At 43.9% G+C, this 15,570-nt stretch overlaps 1 protein-coding gene across 1 annotated transcript in view; it reads right to left on the bottom strand.

Annotated features, from left to right (window-relative positions):
• The window catches only part of Dnah8 (dynein axonemal heavy chain 8), a 313,541-nt gene that overhangs the window by 164,268 nt on the left and 133,703 nt on the right, over positions 1-15,570 (bottom strand). Inside the window, exons 44-52 of the mRNA XM_004624185.2 lie at positions 14,886-15,073; positions 11,681-11,767; positions 11,471-11,578; positions 11,145-11,279; positions 8,695-8,856; positions 6,344-6,590; positions 5,975-6,216; positions 5,751-5,891; positions 3,792-4,029 (exon numbers count right to left, since the gene is read on the bottom strand). Coding sequence (XP_004624242.1) covers positions 3,792-4,029; positions 5,751-5,891; positions 5,975-6,216; positions 6,344-6,590; positions 8,695-8,856; positions 11,145-11,279; positions 11,471-11,578; positions 11,681-11,767; positions 14,886-15,073 — 1,548 coding nt within the window. The remainder of the gene's footprint in view (positions 1-3,791; positions 4,030-5,750; positions 5,892-5,974; positions 6,217-6,343; positions 6,591-8,694; positions 8,857-11,144; positions 11,280-11,470; positions 11,579-11,680; positions 11,768-14,885; positions 15,074-15,570) is intronic.

The raw sequence follows: 15,570 nt of genomic DNA, 5'->3' as shown, positions 1-15,570 counted from the left end.
TGGCATGTGGTGCTGGGGGATTGAACCGCGGTCCCTGATGCTTTGCTAAGCTTGTTCTAAGTAGGTGCTTTAGACCACTGAGCCATCTCTCCAGCCCCTCTCTTTCATTCTTGACAATGGAAGTTCGTATTTTCTTTATCCTGATATTTCTAGTAAGAGAATTCTTAATTTTATTGATTTTTTTAAAGAATACCTGGTTTCACTGATTTTTCTCTCTTATCCTTCTATTCTCCATTCATTGATTTATCTTTTGGTCATTGTATTACTTGCTTCTGCTTATTTAGGGTTTAACTGAAGCCTTTCTTCTTTGGTAATACAGACGTGAAGTGCTGAAATAGTTCTCTACTGAGAAATGTTTTACTGTCCAGCCTATTTGAGGAAATATTCACTGTGTTCTTGAAGGAGATGTGCATTCTGCTTTCTGGGAATAGACTGTCCTATAGCTTTCTTTTCTAAAAAAATTTTTTTTAAATCTTTTATTTATTTGGGACAGGGTCTCACTACACAGCTCAGACTCACAGTGATCCTCCTGTCTCAGCCTCCCCAGTACTGGGATTACAGGCATGAGCTATCATGCCTGGTTTCAGTGGCAAGCTCTGCGTGGGGTGGGCACGGCATTCAGTACCAAGGATTGAACCTGGATCCTTGCGCTTGCCAGACAAGCACTTAGACTGCCAAACTGTCTCCCAGGCCCTGTCCAATAAATTCCTATTGGTGGAAATAGGTTGATTATGTTGTTTAAGTCTTTATAGCAATTCTGTATGTGTAGTTACTGAGAGACACCTTTACCATACATGTGGAATTAGTTCTGCTGTTCTCTGACACCTTTCTCTACACAGATCGCTCCTCTCTGGGGTCTGCTCTATAAATCCTCCCCCAAATCAGCCTCTTCCTCCTCACTTTGGGGAGATGGCCAGTTCTGAGTGGATGCCCTTTCCCTGAGCTGCTGCTGGAAGCTACCTTCACACAGTATCTGGTACAGCTGCCTCGTTGCCTGCCTCTGAGTGACTTTAGCCCTACACTATCTGTCATCCAATATCTGAAAAGCATTTGCTTCACATACTGCCTGTTTTGTCCAGTTTTCTGATGTAAGAGGTTAAGCCCAATTTCTACAACTCTACTACATTGGGAAGCATAAATCTCTATATTTAACTTAAAATTGAAAATGAAGGGGCTGGGGAGATGGCTCAGCAGAATAAGCACTTGCTTGGTAAGAACAAGGGCCTGAGTTCAATCCCCGCTTCTGCAAAAAAATAAATAAATAAAAGGACTTCTCTCATTCCAAAATTGAAAATGAAGCCTGTGAAAACAGTTTGATCTCCATCAGAGCCCTTAAGCATCTCCAGAAGTGTTTGTGTCTGTGCACCAAAAGTTTGGAAGGATGAAGGATATAGATGAAGAACTGGCTAGAAGTTATGTGGAGCAGTGTGTTAGATCACTTGTACAGCCACTAAGCATAAAACTGGAATACATATGCTCAAGCAAACAAATCCCATCCAAAGTTGTTATTTAGGGGGCTGAGACAGGGTACCTACAGGCCCTCAACACCGTAGTCAGAAAACTTCATCAGGACCCTTGAAGAACGAATGTGAGTAAGCATTGTCACCCTTTTGTGAACATCTTCACTAAAACCAAGATGGTGCCAGCATGTAAACATATAGAATCCACTCTGGTTACTTGGAAGAAAATGCTAGAAACGTCAGAAGCATCATTTTGGAAAATGCATCAATGTCTCCCTTTGACGGCATAAGGGAAGGTAAATGCTCAGTGGGCATCACTAGAGGGTCCCATAGGGTTGGAGGATCATGGGCACTTGATCTTCACCCTCTGATAACTAGAAGCCTGGGCTCTGAATAAGGACAATGCACTTAGTGGAAGCAACCTGAACCTTCAAACAAGATGGGACAGTGAGATACTCAGCAGGCAGTCTCTGGAGAAGCTTGCCTCTGAACAGCGAGAGAACTCATGCTGAGGTCTGAGGATTCATTTGTTGTGTACTCTGAGTTGGAGACCCTTTTTGTCATCTCAAACTGCTGGGGGCATTTAATCCCATGCTGTCAAATTACTGCTCATTCTAGATTAAAATGGTCAACTTAAAAATTCCTTTCTCTTATTCCCTTCATAATGAGCCTTTCTGCACAGATTTTCATTTATTTTCCATTTTCAGTATCACCTCTCACCCTCACTCTGCCTGTCTGGTGTGCCCCAAGTCTAGGAACCCTCTGTCTTGCATACCTCAAACCATAACTCGGGTGTTTTACCTGTGTGGTGTTGGCGAAGGGTGTAGTGTGTACAGCAGCAGACTTTGGAAAGAGGACCAGGAGGTCTCTTTTCTTGAGCAGGCTCACGAACACACCCCTGATTTCTAGATCCACCTCTACCTTAGGTTCTAACTCCAGGGCCCTTATGGTGTCTGCAATGTATGCCAAATTACTTCTCAACTCTTCCCACCACCAGCTTAGGACATGGCTTTGTGGGCACACCCAGCTACCATTACCTTTCTGCTTTCAAAATTTTGTGACTGCTTTCTACTCTCCTGTTCTATTTATCCTTTTGAGTTTATACATTAAAACAACAACAACAAAAATCCTTTGTTGGGCTGGCCAAATAGCTCAGCAGATTAAATCACCTGCAAGCAGGCACAGGGGCCAGGGGGTTCGAACCCTGGGCCTGCTGTGCTGACCCTAGCCCCACTCCTGGGGTGCACTGAGACAGCAATTGAGACTGGGCGAGGTGGCATGAACCTGTAACCCCAGATCTTGGGAGGCTATAAACAGGCAAATCACTATGAGTCTGATCTAGTAGTAAGACCCTGAACATCCTCTAGATCCTTCCCTAAAAGAAATACCAAAGGAAAAAAAAATCCTTTGCTGTTTTAGAGGGTTGGGTTTTTTTTCAGATTTTTTTTTTTTTTTTTTTTGCCGAACCAGGGATTGAACTCAGGCCCTTGCACTTGCCAGGGAAGCGCTTATTCCACTGAGCCATCTCCCTGGCCCCTGTTTTAGAGGTTTTAGGAAGAAGTAAATATAGAAAATCTTTTCCTCTCTGGGATTTAGAAGAATTGGGGCCTAAACTCAGGATAAAAGCAACAAGTTCAAGAGCACTTCTTTTTCAGGAGAGGCAAGCTGGGTCTGCCACACCCAGAAGGCTGGGACTAAGGTGACAGAACTGGTCCGACCACAACAAGTCTGTGATGCGTAAGGGAGGCCCCACTTGCTGGGTTAATTCTCCACTCATTCTGATTTTCCAGCAGGGAATTTGTGAGGCTGACTTGTTATGTGTAGTTCTATATTTTTGTATCCTGAAAAAACTTTTCTTTCATGCTGCTGTCTTCCCCTATTCAGCCTTTAGAAGTAGATTATGTAAAAATAAGGTGACTTATTTCTGCCAGATTTTGGTTGGTCACTCCAAAAGAAAAAGGCAGGATTCTTCTCTATACCAGATTCCTGGCATGGCTAATATGCAAAATCCTACTATCTGGGGAGACAGCTCGGCAGTCTAAGCGCCTGTCTGGTTCAGTCCCGGGTGCCACAGGCCATGCTCACCTGGAACTGTGTAGTGGCGCACACCTGTAACCCCAGCACTAGGGAGGCTGAGACAGGAGGATCGCTACGAGTTTGAGCTGTGTAGTGAGATCCTGTATTAAAAAAAAAAAAAAATCCTACTATCTCTTGCCTAGATGGTTCTTTTGAAATGGTGTTTAAAATTATGTTGTTCATATTGCCTCATAGAAGAGTTCTCGAAAATTTGTATTTTTCCCATTTAAAAAAGACAGAATGTGCTGTTCTTACCATAATCGGTAACATAAAACTCATACATGGTTTGGTTTGTGCCTGCGGGTATTTCTGGTAAGTCCAGCTTGCTCTCATGACGTCGTAGGAAGACCTCAAGCCTCTCTCTGCTGTCCAACTCCAGAAGGGCTCCGATGCTCCACATCAGGCCGAAGACGAACAATTTGTGAAGGTGACTGACACTTGAAATGCCACCTTCCTCTTTGGAGGGGATTAAGCCTTCCAGAAGATTGAGAGACTGAAACATTATTTAAATAAGATAAAATTTTAGGTTAAAAAAACTTCCAAGAGAAATTTTTTATGAATAATAATGAGGGACCGGGGAGATGGCTCAGCGGGATAAGCGCTTCCCTGGCAAGCGCAAGGGCCTGAGTCCAATCCCCTGCCAATAATAATAATAATAAAAAAATTAAAAGGAGGAGACAGAGAGAAAAAAGTGAGCACACACATCTCCAGTTACTACCTGACCCTGTTCTCCGGCCCGCAGAAGCCTGCCGAGGCCTGGGCCTGACCTTGTAGAGCTACACAAGTTGCATGGTGGGGAGGAATCTGGCATCTAGAAGTGTGATCTCGAACCGCCGCTCCTGATTCGGCTTCCTGATCTGCAAACTAAAAGGCCCCTGGAGGTGTTTCCTAAGGTAGCTCTGGTTCCAAAGTCGGGGTGCCCAATCCAAGCCAAAGATTTCGTTTCTTTTGAATAATTTACAGGACACAGCGGACTGTGGCCCTGGAGGAGGCAGCCACCTGCTTGGCAGAGGTTTTGTCCAGCTTTCTAACGCAAGAGATTAAACCCGGTTTCTATTACTCTGCTGTGTCTGGAGGGAGACATTTCTGCATTTCACTTAAACCCTGAGTCAGAGTCGCCAGAGCCCGCTGACCTGCGCGCTCTCAGTCGTCACGCTGTGTGCAGCAGCAGAGCGAGCGGCTAGGCGCAGAGCCATGCGGCACACAGAAGGCTCACTGCCTGGGCCTTTACGAAAACACACTTATTTCAAGATAAAATGTTCTCATACATCTAAAAGTAAGGGCCGGGGGAACAGCTCAGTGGCACAAGTGCCTGACTGGCACATGCAGGGTCCTGAATTTGATTCCCAGGACTGAAAAAAAAAATTAAATAATCTAAAAGTAATTACTAAATAATTAATTGATTTAGGTCCTGTGTGTTATTTCTACACTACCTGGCCTCACAAACCGACATCATTTGACTACTAGGATGAGTAATTCCCACCAACAGACTGGAGGTAAGAGAGCCCTTAAAAATCTACAGATCAGGGCTGGGAAGATAGTTTAGTGGCATGTAAGGACCTGAGTTCGATCTCTGGTATTACAGGTGGAACCAGCCACTGAACCTGGATGTGACGGCACATGCTTGCAGTTCTAGCACTGGGGAGGCCGAGACAGGAGGAGCAGTATGAGTCTGAACTGCATGGCCAGACCCTGTTTCAAATAAATAAATCAATAAATTTTAAAAATTTAAAAATAAATCTACAGTTCAGGCTGGGAGGATAACTTAGTGGCATAAGTGCCTCCCTGCAAAGCACAAGGACCAGAGTTTGATCTGTCTGCTCTGTGTGAAATTTTGCTAAGCCAAGTCTCAAGTTCCAAGCCACCATCATCCAAGTTTTCCTGGTTGGTACAGGCTCCTTTTTGTACTTTTCTGAAAATCCCCTAGAGCTTTATTTACTTATTTTGTCAACTCTCAGTATGGGACACACTTCCGGAACAGGTTACAGAGGGAAAGATCCCTCTCTTCCCTTGATAGCATTGTTCTGGAAGTAAAAACGGTAAGGAGAGGACGAAGCCGAGCTCCTTCCCTTCTCTGAGCCCTCACAACCACACTTTTGAAACACTGCCACAGATTACACCAATCTTCTACCTCTGATTCCTGGAGATGGTCACCGGATGAAAATACAACCTCCATATCTGAGTAGTGAATGTGGCCAAAACCCGCGCTCTTACCTGCATGATGTAGTTGCATTCTAAGAGCTGCATCTTGGGAGTGAGGTTTAGCTTCATGTAGGTATACGCATCGTCAAAGGCCTTGTCATACAGAGTCTGGAAGACAGGAGCTTCCTGCGCGGACCGCTTCTTCACCCATGCCTGCAGAAAGGGCCAGACCTCTGGCTACTAAGAAGGTGCAAAGGCCCGGGCCCGGCAGACGGCGGAGCGTCGCTCACCCTCACCTGCAATATTGCTCTCCAGCTAAGCGCAGAGCTGCTGATGTACACCATGCCCATCCTGGAAACCGTGGCCGGAGATGCGTTCTCAATATTGTGGACCTCAAACAACAGCTTACAGCTAGGGGCCATGGGAATGCGGTCTCCATTCGCCAGCGTGAGCGTTTTGTTATCATCCAGCACTGAATTTAAATTCTCGATCCAAATGGCATCCACGGGGCCATCTAAGATGAGGAAAATGTTTTCACCTGCAAGCAAATTAAAAAAAAAAAAATCCCTTTTCATCAACCATTTAATTAAAACAGTTAGACAAAGATGGTGGCACTGATCAACTGGCAGGAAGAGAAATAGCCACAAAGAAGGGCTTGTGTTTACCCTTTTTGGCTTTTAACGTTTTTCTCCACAGAGTAGAGAAAATCCCATCCGTCCAGTCGTTGGTCGCTGTGTCCAGCCTGCCGAACATCTGAGGCGCAGTAATCGCCTTCGGGTTCATTCGCATCTCTCTATGTGGCCTCCCGCACTCTGTCAGCGCCTTCATCAGAATTGTTATAACGGTTGTCTTCCCAGAACCACTGGGCCCCAGAGTCATCAAGCCGTGGCGTACCAGAGATGTCTCATATAACTGCACAATTAAACGATAAATTGAAAAAAAAATGTAATTTTATGAGTCTCTGGCTGACATTTATAAGAGCTGAAATTTTAAAGACCTTAATGAAGCTCTTCATTAACTACCTCAGTGTATAAGACAAAAAATGTGCTTGGTTTTACTGGGTATGGGAAGCAAATTAGTATCACATTAGAAAACGACATACGTGATGAAGTAATGACAATGCGGGACTGGAATGACATTTTGGGAAGTCATTAACTGAGGTTCTCACTTATGCATCTCAAACTACTACTTCGGGTGACTAGGATGTGCTGATACAGAATGGAGGTTTTCCACCCGCAAACTTTCTCAGCATCCGGTGGGATGATATTGCCCCCTGGTGGTGGCACGCAGCATCGCATGGCACCAGGGTGAAGAGCGAGGTTTCGTGATGGCCTCTAGTTAGGTCCTTGGAAGTGCTTCTTGTGTGAGCACTCATTGCCAGTGATTTATTCAGGGTGCTCCCAGAAGAAGCCAACAAGGGCCTAGAGCAGTGTGACCGGGAGGGCAAGAGGCCAAGCAAGGTGCGACTGAGGACGCCTGCTGAGGGTGCACCTAGGAGCACTCTGGCCGCAGGCTCGCCAGGGACTGCTCCAGCTGGAAGCAAGTGTTTCACTTTCCTACTCCGTCCATCACCCACTGGCCCTTCAGTAAGGCGAGGATGGCTTTGCCCCTGGGGAATGAACTCCTAGGCATCCTCTGCCTACCCACAAAATGGCTCCAGGCATCCTTTTGCTAATAGAAGCAAAAACACAGAAGGGGCTAGGGAGATAGCTCGGCGGTCTAAGCACCTGCCTGGCAAGTACAAGGACCCGGGTTCGATCCCTGGTACCTCATGCTTGCCAGGCCTAGAACCCGGGTGTGCTGGGGGGTGGGTAGCGCATGCCTGCAATCCCAGCACTGTAGAGACTGAGACGGGAGGATCACTAGGAGTCTGAGCTGCATAGCAAGACCCAGTGCCAAGTAAGTAAGTAAGTAAATAAATGTGAGGAGGGGCCCACGGAAATGGTCAAGGGGATTCAGGAAAATATTCTCAGGGCACACACAACACCTGCAGACCTCTTCATAAAAACGAGTCCACGGTCCCGCAGCTGGTCAGAAAAGCATCAGAGGTGCTCTGACATTTTGGGTAGAAATGGGTTACTATTGTAATCCACAGTATGAAAGCAAGAGCCACATTCTGCTCCAGGACAACGTTACTGCCGTCCACACGGACTGTATTCCAGTCACCCACTGAGATGACAAGGACCTCAGAGTGCACAGTATTCTGCATGTGTATGATGTACACAATATTTTGCCAAAATTTTAATGGCTTCTGATACACGGTGGATGAAAAAATACTTCAGACTTTCCCCCACATATTTCCTCGTGCAGTCTGGAGATGTCGCTTTAGACATACATATGTTATAAATTGGTGACTGATAGTAAATTAAAATAAAAATTGCAATTTTTTTCAAATGTAGTTTTTAATACTCTCCAGTTGGAGACCTTTCGTTTTTCAAAAGCCTCACAAAATACCTCCAACAGCATTAAGCTCATAGACATTTAATCCTGTGCCTCTGCTGCAGGTTCTTTAGTCTACCGGCCAAGCGGACAGGGGCGTGGCCACGAGGGTGAAGTATGATGATGGACAGAAAGAGCGCTGGAGGCCCTCGCCGGGGGCAGCTGGCCACCTCGGCCCAGAAAGCTAGCTGGTATTTCATGCCGTATCCCAATCGTTCTTGAGATTCTGGTGACTGCCCCACCTTTGCATCAGTTGTAAGCAATAAGCAGGCTGAATTACTGCTGTAATTACTGTGAGGAAGGACGAACATCTGTCCTGAGGACTCTTGCTCCAATACTGTGCATGCAGTGGCCTTCTTGTTTTTGTTTGTTTTGTTTTTGGTGCAGGGAATCAAACTCAAGACCTCGTGCTTGCCAAGCAGGTGCTGTGCCACTGAGCTATATTCCCAGCTCTGCGCAAGGTGTTTTAATTTAGTCTCAACATGTACATCAAGGAAGACTAATTCATACTGTAATCACACGATGTCTAACGTCTCACACGCATTGTTATACTAACTGCAGATCAGAGCTGCCTCACCTGTATGAGTTTGAGGTTCCAGGGTGGGTGGTTAACTAAACCTTCTATCTGAACCTGGTTGGCCACTGCAGCTTGCAGTTCCACATATGTATTACTATCCAGTTGTAATCCCGGAAACAGGTCATTGATTAAGCTGAGGAACAAAGGTTCATCTTCATCAACCTGAGGTGGCATAGGTTAAAATAAAGGAACAAACGTTTATCAACCAGCCAGATGGGTAGTGTGCACTCGACTTCGCACCCAGAGAATCACCTGTCATTCTCCTAATCTGATCTGCGTGCTCTGGAGCTTTCTCCTGAACATCACCGCTAGATCCACACTGTGCCGAAGTTTCCCGGCATCCAGCCTCGACTCCCTGCTCCAAGTTTGATTTCATTATTTATCTTATAAATGTTCTGCTTCTCACAGACTGGTATTCACATCAATATTCATGTATGCAGCTTATAGTCCCAACCCCGTAAAAAAACCAGGACACTAATATTCCATTTAAGTCAGAAAACACACAGCCCGAGGGGCCAGGGAGATGGTTCAGCAGAATAAGTGCTTGCCCAGCAAGCGCAAGAGCCTGAGTTCAATCCCTGGTTCTGAATTTTTTTTTAAAAATGTGCTTTTGGGGCCGGGGAGATGGGTCATGAGAATAAGCACGGGCCTGGCAAGCGCAAGGGCCTGAGTTCAATCCCCGGTTTGGCCAAAACAATAACCACCCAGCCAGGGACTGCAAGTGGCCGCAAGTTTGAGGCCAGTCTCACAATTTAATAGAGAATTTCTCAACATAAACTTAAGAAAGGATTGGGGATGTAGCTTCAGTGAAGGAGCACCCCTGAGTTCAAATCTGAGTACCACAAATGAAAGGAAATATCCATAACCCTGTACAACTTCACCCAATATTGGATGGAAAACTCCATTAGATCATCCCCAGACCTGCCATGCCAGCCCTGCCCCCGGGTCGCACTGAGATGGTAACTGAGACTGGGCATGGAGGTGCACACCTGTAATCCCAGCTCTTGGGAGGCTTTAAACAGGTGGATCACTACAAGTCTGATCTAGTAATGAGACCCCGAACACCCTGTAGACCCTTCCCCCAAAAATACAAAAAAACCCAAAAACAAAAACATTCACTGCCAAGCCCTAACTTCTGGCCCTTTCTGATTTTTCCTTGATTTCTGGAGTTTCCCTATTGCTTTCTTGAATATATGGGTAGGAATTTCCAGAACCAACGGAAGGCTACGGCAAGAAGATTCTAAGTTCAAGCCCAGCCTGGGCAACTTAGCAAGACCTTGTCTCAGAATAAAAATTTAAAAGGGGCTGGAGCTATAGCTCAGTGGCCTAGAACTTGCTTAGCATGTTCTATACCACACACACACACACACACACACACACACACACACATTATCAAAGAGACGCAATGATGTTTACTAGAAGGAGCAGAGAATTTGGCATCAGAAAGTGTGAGGCTTGATGTGCCAGCTTTTCTAAGGACTGTGATTAGTGTCAGTCTCCAAACCTCTTGGGGAGTTGCAAAGGACTTGTAACATGATGTTGAGCAAATCAGCCCCCACATCCGGGCAGCGCTGCATGAGGCTCACCGAGACAGGGCCCCTGAGCAGGCTCGGCAGCAGTCATGCGCCAGGCAGGGGGACTGGGCAGTACTGAAGCTAGCCTGTGCGTTTTCTGACAGCCACTTGTTGCCCAGCCCGCATGCCCAGGGCATGGCCACCCTCTGTGGCGCAAATATCGCACAAACATGTCATCAGCTAGCTCCAAACACCCGGCTATAGTTCTAACAAGCACAAAAGCAGTGAAATAACTCCTCTGGTTCCCAGGGAAAAAGTTTAATACCATTTTGGAAAACAGAAAGAGTGTTGATGTTTTGGGAGAAATATATCTGAGATAAGCTATTCATACACAAAGCTGAGATTCTCTCGGTTCCCTATGGATGCAGATTTTCACGTTTAGAACCCGTACTGTACTATGAATAGTGGTAGAGAGCCCGACGGAAACTGGGGTGCTAAAGCCCACTGAGGACCTATTTTCTTGCACACAGCCTAAGAGGGGGTATTTCCGGCCCTGATGGCCATATTGGCGGAGAGTGTTTGCTGGAAGCACACTCTCTTTCCTGACTGTCACTGTTCACAGCTCTACCGGAACCAACTACCACACGCCAGCCACACAGGCAGAAACCAGGTCAAACCTTGGAAGAAATGTGAATTAAGAAAAAGAGGCCACGGAGATAGCTCAGCGGTCTGAGCACCTGCCTAGGCAAGCACGGGACCTGGGTTTGATCTCAGTACCCCATGCCATGCTGGCCCCGCCCCGGGCACGCTGAGCTGTCCGCCATGACCAGGTGTGGTGGCACAAGCCTGTAATCCTAGCACGGGGGAGGCTGAAAACAGGAGTCTAAGGTGTGTAGTAAGACCCTGCACCAAATACACAAAATTAAGAAAAGATACCAATTTAGAGAGGTTCATATCTCTCAGCCCTCTCATGACAGTGCTTAGTTCACTGTCTTCTGGTCTGGCTCTCTTCTGAGACCCAAGTGTTCTTAATACAGACAGAATATTTCTCAATCCAAAGTCATAGTGGACCTAAGGTGAAGAAAACAAGCATGGAAAGATTATTTAAGTTAAAATATAGTTTTAATATAATTTTAAATATAGTAAAGTGGAAAGTCAGTGTTTTTAAAAAATAAATTCACTGATTGGCATTGATCAAGGCAAGACTGCACAATGAAAAGCGAAATTCTACAGCGAAGGGACAAACGCACGTGTAAAGTTACCTGTTTAGTGAGCTGTTCTTCACAGAGCTTGTAGAGAACATAAAACTTTTGGGCCAAGATAACATTTTCTAGAAAACCACAGCTTGCAAGTTTAACTCGCATAATGATCTGAAAAGTAACACAGTAAGATTTTTTTTTTTTTTTTTTAGCAACTTTAGGGAAGAAAATAAAGGATATAAACTATATTATGTTTTCAATGCTAGCACATACCTGTCTATCAGGGACCATCATAGCGACAGTTCTAAACTGAATTTTTAAGTTTTCTGGCAGTTCCTGGCGTCCAGCGTATCCAGGGTTCTGAGAGTTAAATATGATCAGTGTTTAGTTCTTGATACAATTTTCATTTCTCAGATACAATCATATTTCATACCCCTTATTCAGATTCTATGATGGTATTGAAAAATATTAGATTCATAAAATGAACTTCATTATCAAAAATGTGTCCTGGACCACACATATTTAACAATGTGCACATCATTTCTTTTGTGGGTTTTTTTTGTGTTTTTTTAAAATTTATTTATTCATTTATTTTGTGTGTGTGGTCAGCTCAGCCCACCGGGGGGCAGGACTGGCTGGCATGTGGTGCTGGGGGATTGAACCACGGTCCCTGCGCTTTGCTTAGCTTAGCTCGTTTTTTTTAAGTAGGTGCTTTAGACCACTGAACCATCTCACCAGCCCCACATCATTTCTTTTGTACATCCATTTCACTGTATTATTAAAGCCACACATGGACTTTTGTATAGTAAAAATTAAGCACTGGTGTATATTGGTTTGAAAAATAGAAATGAAAGAATAGAAAAGTGAATAAATAGGTCTAAAATATGCTACATAGAGAGGAGAAAAACAGATTTTACTTTAACAGCTTTTGGTAATTTTAGTTCCTCTCTTCAATTATTCTTTAAAGCCATAGTTATGAAATTCATTGACTGATAGAGTACCATTCAAAGAATCATAGGTGTGAGGGAAAGAGAATGGAATAAGAAAACACTGTACTGAGAAGGACAAAAGGAGGAGTGGAAAGGAAACTGCATCTCCTCATAATTATCAGTAGAGTGAAGACAGTTCAGTTCCAAAAGTTCCGAAGAAAAGGCTGGGAGTTCAAAGACCTATGGAAATAAGAGTCTGTTATTTTACAACCATTCTTTAAGAAATCTTCAGGCCCTGAACATTTGCTGAAATGCTGTGTAAAAACCACAGTCCTTGCTAGGTGCTGGAAATACAGAGATTGCTAAGTGCCCCTCGATGCTCTTCCTCAGTCACACAACCCCAGCTTCGGACATCACCACCCAGATTAAAAACTACACTTCCCAGCCTGCCTTGCAGCTGGGAATTTCACACAGTGAGTGCTCAGGGACACACCACGCTGAAATACCCAAGTCTGTAGTTGATTCCAACGGCTGAACGGAACAAAACAGACACTTTCTGTAGCATCGTGGGTCATGAAGTGACCTTGGACATGGAAACCATGATGGAGTAGAAGAGAGAGATCTTAAGAGAATAAAGTCTAACAAGCTAAGCAGCTATTATTTTATGTCTATTATACATAGCTTAATGCAACAATATAATTGATATTTCTAATTTTATTCTTAATCTAGGGGGACTGTTCAACTTTTAAAAATTCTCCTCACCTATTGTTACACAGAGAGCAAATTTCTTCATCCTGTTTCCTGTGATAGCTGATAACTTCTAGATTATTATTGCTTCCCAATTGCTTTACCGCATGTTTGCTTACAATAAAGCTTATCAGAAACTTTTCTGCTTTTGCTTTCTATAATTTATCTTTTGTACACGGGAATCTTTAAAACTGAACACTCTGTGTTATCTTGCAACTACCTTAGCAGATAATATATAAAAAAATAAAAACATTAACTTCATTTCCCTAATTCATGAAAACCTCTATTTATTTATGCCTTTGGTCGTTGATCTGTGCAATAACTTATCTCAGGTAGTGCTGTCAATCATGCAGTAACTGAATTTATTATGACTCTGGTGTAAGACTGTCAAATTACTTTGAAAATTTTACGTATTTTTTTTTCCTGTTAGTGTCAGGGGAAATGATGTGCAGTGGGTAAGCAGGCAAGTTTTGACTTGAGAGACACAAGAACCCATTTCTCTTACTGGCTGTGTGATGTCAGCAAGCTTACTGGCCTCCCTGAGCCTCAGGCGTCCAAGCTGAAACAGATGCAACTAGAGGCCATGCTCATAAAAGTGAAATAAATCAGACCCACATGTGTAAACGTCATATTGTCTCCCTAGTATAAGAACCTGAAAGAGTAAATAAAAACTGAAAGGTACAATAGATATTGTGAAAGGGGAAAAAAAACTGTTCCTTCACCACTAAGGGTAGAAAAAACTGGAATCAGGGAAAGGAGAAAAGAAAGAAGGAAAGAAGGAAGGAAGGGAAAGATATATATGTATATGCACAGGATAGCTTGGGTAATTGTACCGCTGATCTCTGCTGGTATGTTGGAAGGAGCAGTTAATGCTTAATTTCTTTTTCTCTCTCCTTTTTAATTTTTATAACCTTTTGACCAGTTTTGCATGCTTATATCTGGTAATCTGAACAACTACTTTTGAAGGCAACAATATGCAATATACCAGCCATTACTGAGTTCTTAAAAAAAGTGCCCACCCTCAAAGAGGATGAAATTATGAGCATGCACTAGCTGTGAGTGTTACTGACCAAATATTTCAGATTCTACCTCCTCTGGATCTCATGGCAGGCCTGTACCTCCCTCCCCCTCCTGAAGGTAAGTATAATCATGCAAATATGCTGGCGTGGATGAGACTTGTGATTCATGACACTTTTAGAAAGAAACTCTGAGCCAGAGCACAACTCTGTGTGCTTCCTTTGGCCTTTGCCATGGCAACCAGCAATGACTGAGGTAGTGACTCCCTTGTCAGGCTGTATACCGGGGTAATGGCTTTGAAAGCAGGCCGTGGCCTCCCATCCTTACCCAGCCGTCCCGTAACGGGCATGTGGCATGAGGGAGACATGTTTGGGGTCTTAAGCAACTAGGATTTAAGAATTGTCTGTTAGTACTAAGTAGCATGAATTATGCTGATTTAGTAAGAAGACATAAGCCTGGAGCCTTACACTTTTGCACTTCATGAACTGTAGCTATCGGTATTAACATATTACTATTTCATCTTCAAACTGAGATGTGTTTATTACTCAAAAAGCCCCACAAAAATCCAATGTTCTGGAATACAGCTCAGTGGTACAGTGCTTGCCTGCCACACACAAAGCCCTCAGCTTCATTTCCATGCCACACACACACACACACACAAAATCATACAATAAGAGGGTTCTTAACTCCCAGATAGTCATTTACTCTCTAATACATGAGTTCTTCTTTTTTAAAAGTTTGTTACCATCAAACTAATCATATTAATTTAAAGACTATGTCCTCACCATTGTTAAGAAGATCCCAAATTCTGGATTCAAATCAACACAATCACCATCAGAAAAAATGAACTGTCTTTTTCTCTCTTTTCTCGCTGTCAAGACAATGTAAATTTGTTGGGCCGCCACAGATAAGACAGGCAATTCGATTCTGTTAAACTCATCAAAGCAGCCCCAGGAACCCGACTGTGCAAGACCTGGCATGAAAAGCAGTTCATCTGTTAGTTTTACTCTGTAATACACCTTCTTGATAGCAATTATTGCTCCAAAGTGCTTGCAAACAATTATACATTTAAACGTGATTCATGTAGTTTCCAACGAGGCTGTTTTATAAAGACATCATTATATTTGGCAAGACTGCAAGAGAGATGGAATCTGATTCAGTCTGGAAGTTTTGCCTTCAGACAGGGGTGGACTTGGGTGTTATTTTCCAGTGTATGGGAAAATAAAAAAAAAAAAAAGAAAAGAACAAAAGAAGACATGCCCTATTGAGTCAGGTCTCTCTGCTCTTTTATTGCAAGGGGACAGCAATGTCATGATACAAGGTGAAAACAAGAATGGCTGAAAAGATTTCTTTATTTATTTCTTACAAAACCGGGAACAAAGAAAGACCTGGATATCCTGAGCAGCACTCCTGCCTATTCTCTACGGATGAAAACCTGCACTGCCCTCGCTATATGAAATGTTCTCATTT

Source organism: Octodon degus, unplaced genomic scaffold (genome assembly GCF_000260255.1).
Source record: "Octodon degus isolate 3935 unplaced genomic scaffold, OctDeg1.0 scaffold00005, whole genome shotgun sequence".
NCBI classification, from domain to species: domain Eukaryota; kingdom Metazoa; phylum Chordata; class Mammalia; order Rodentia; family Octodontidae; genus Octodon; species Octodon degus.
The sequence above is the reverse complement of the archived record's forward strand: the minus strand, read 5'-3'. Positions and strand labels throughout refer to the sequence as shown.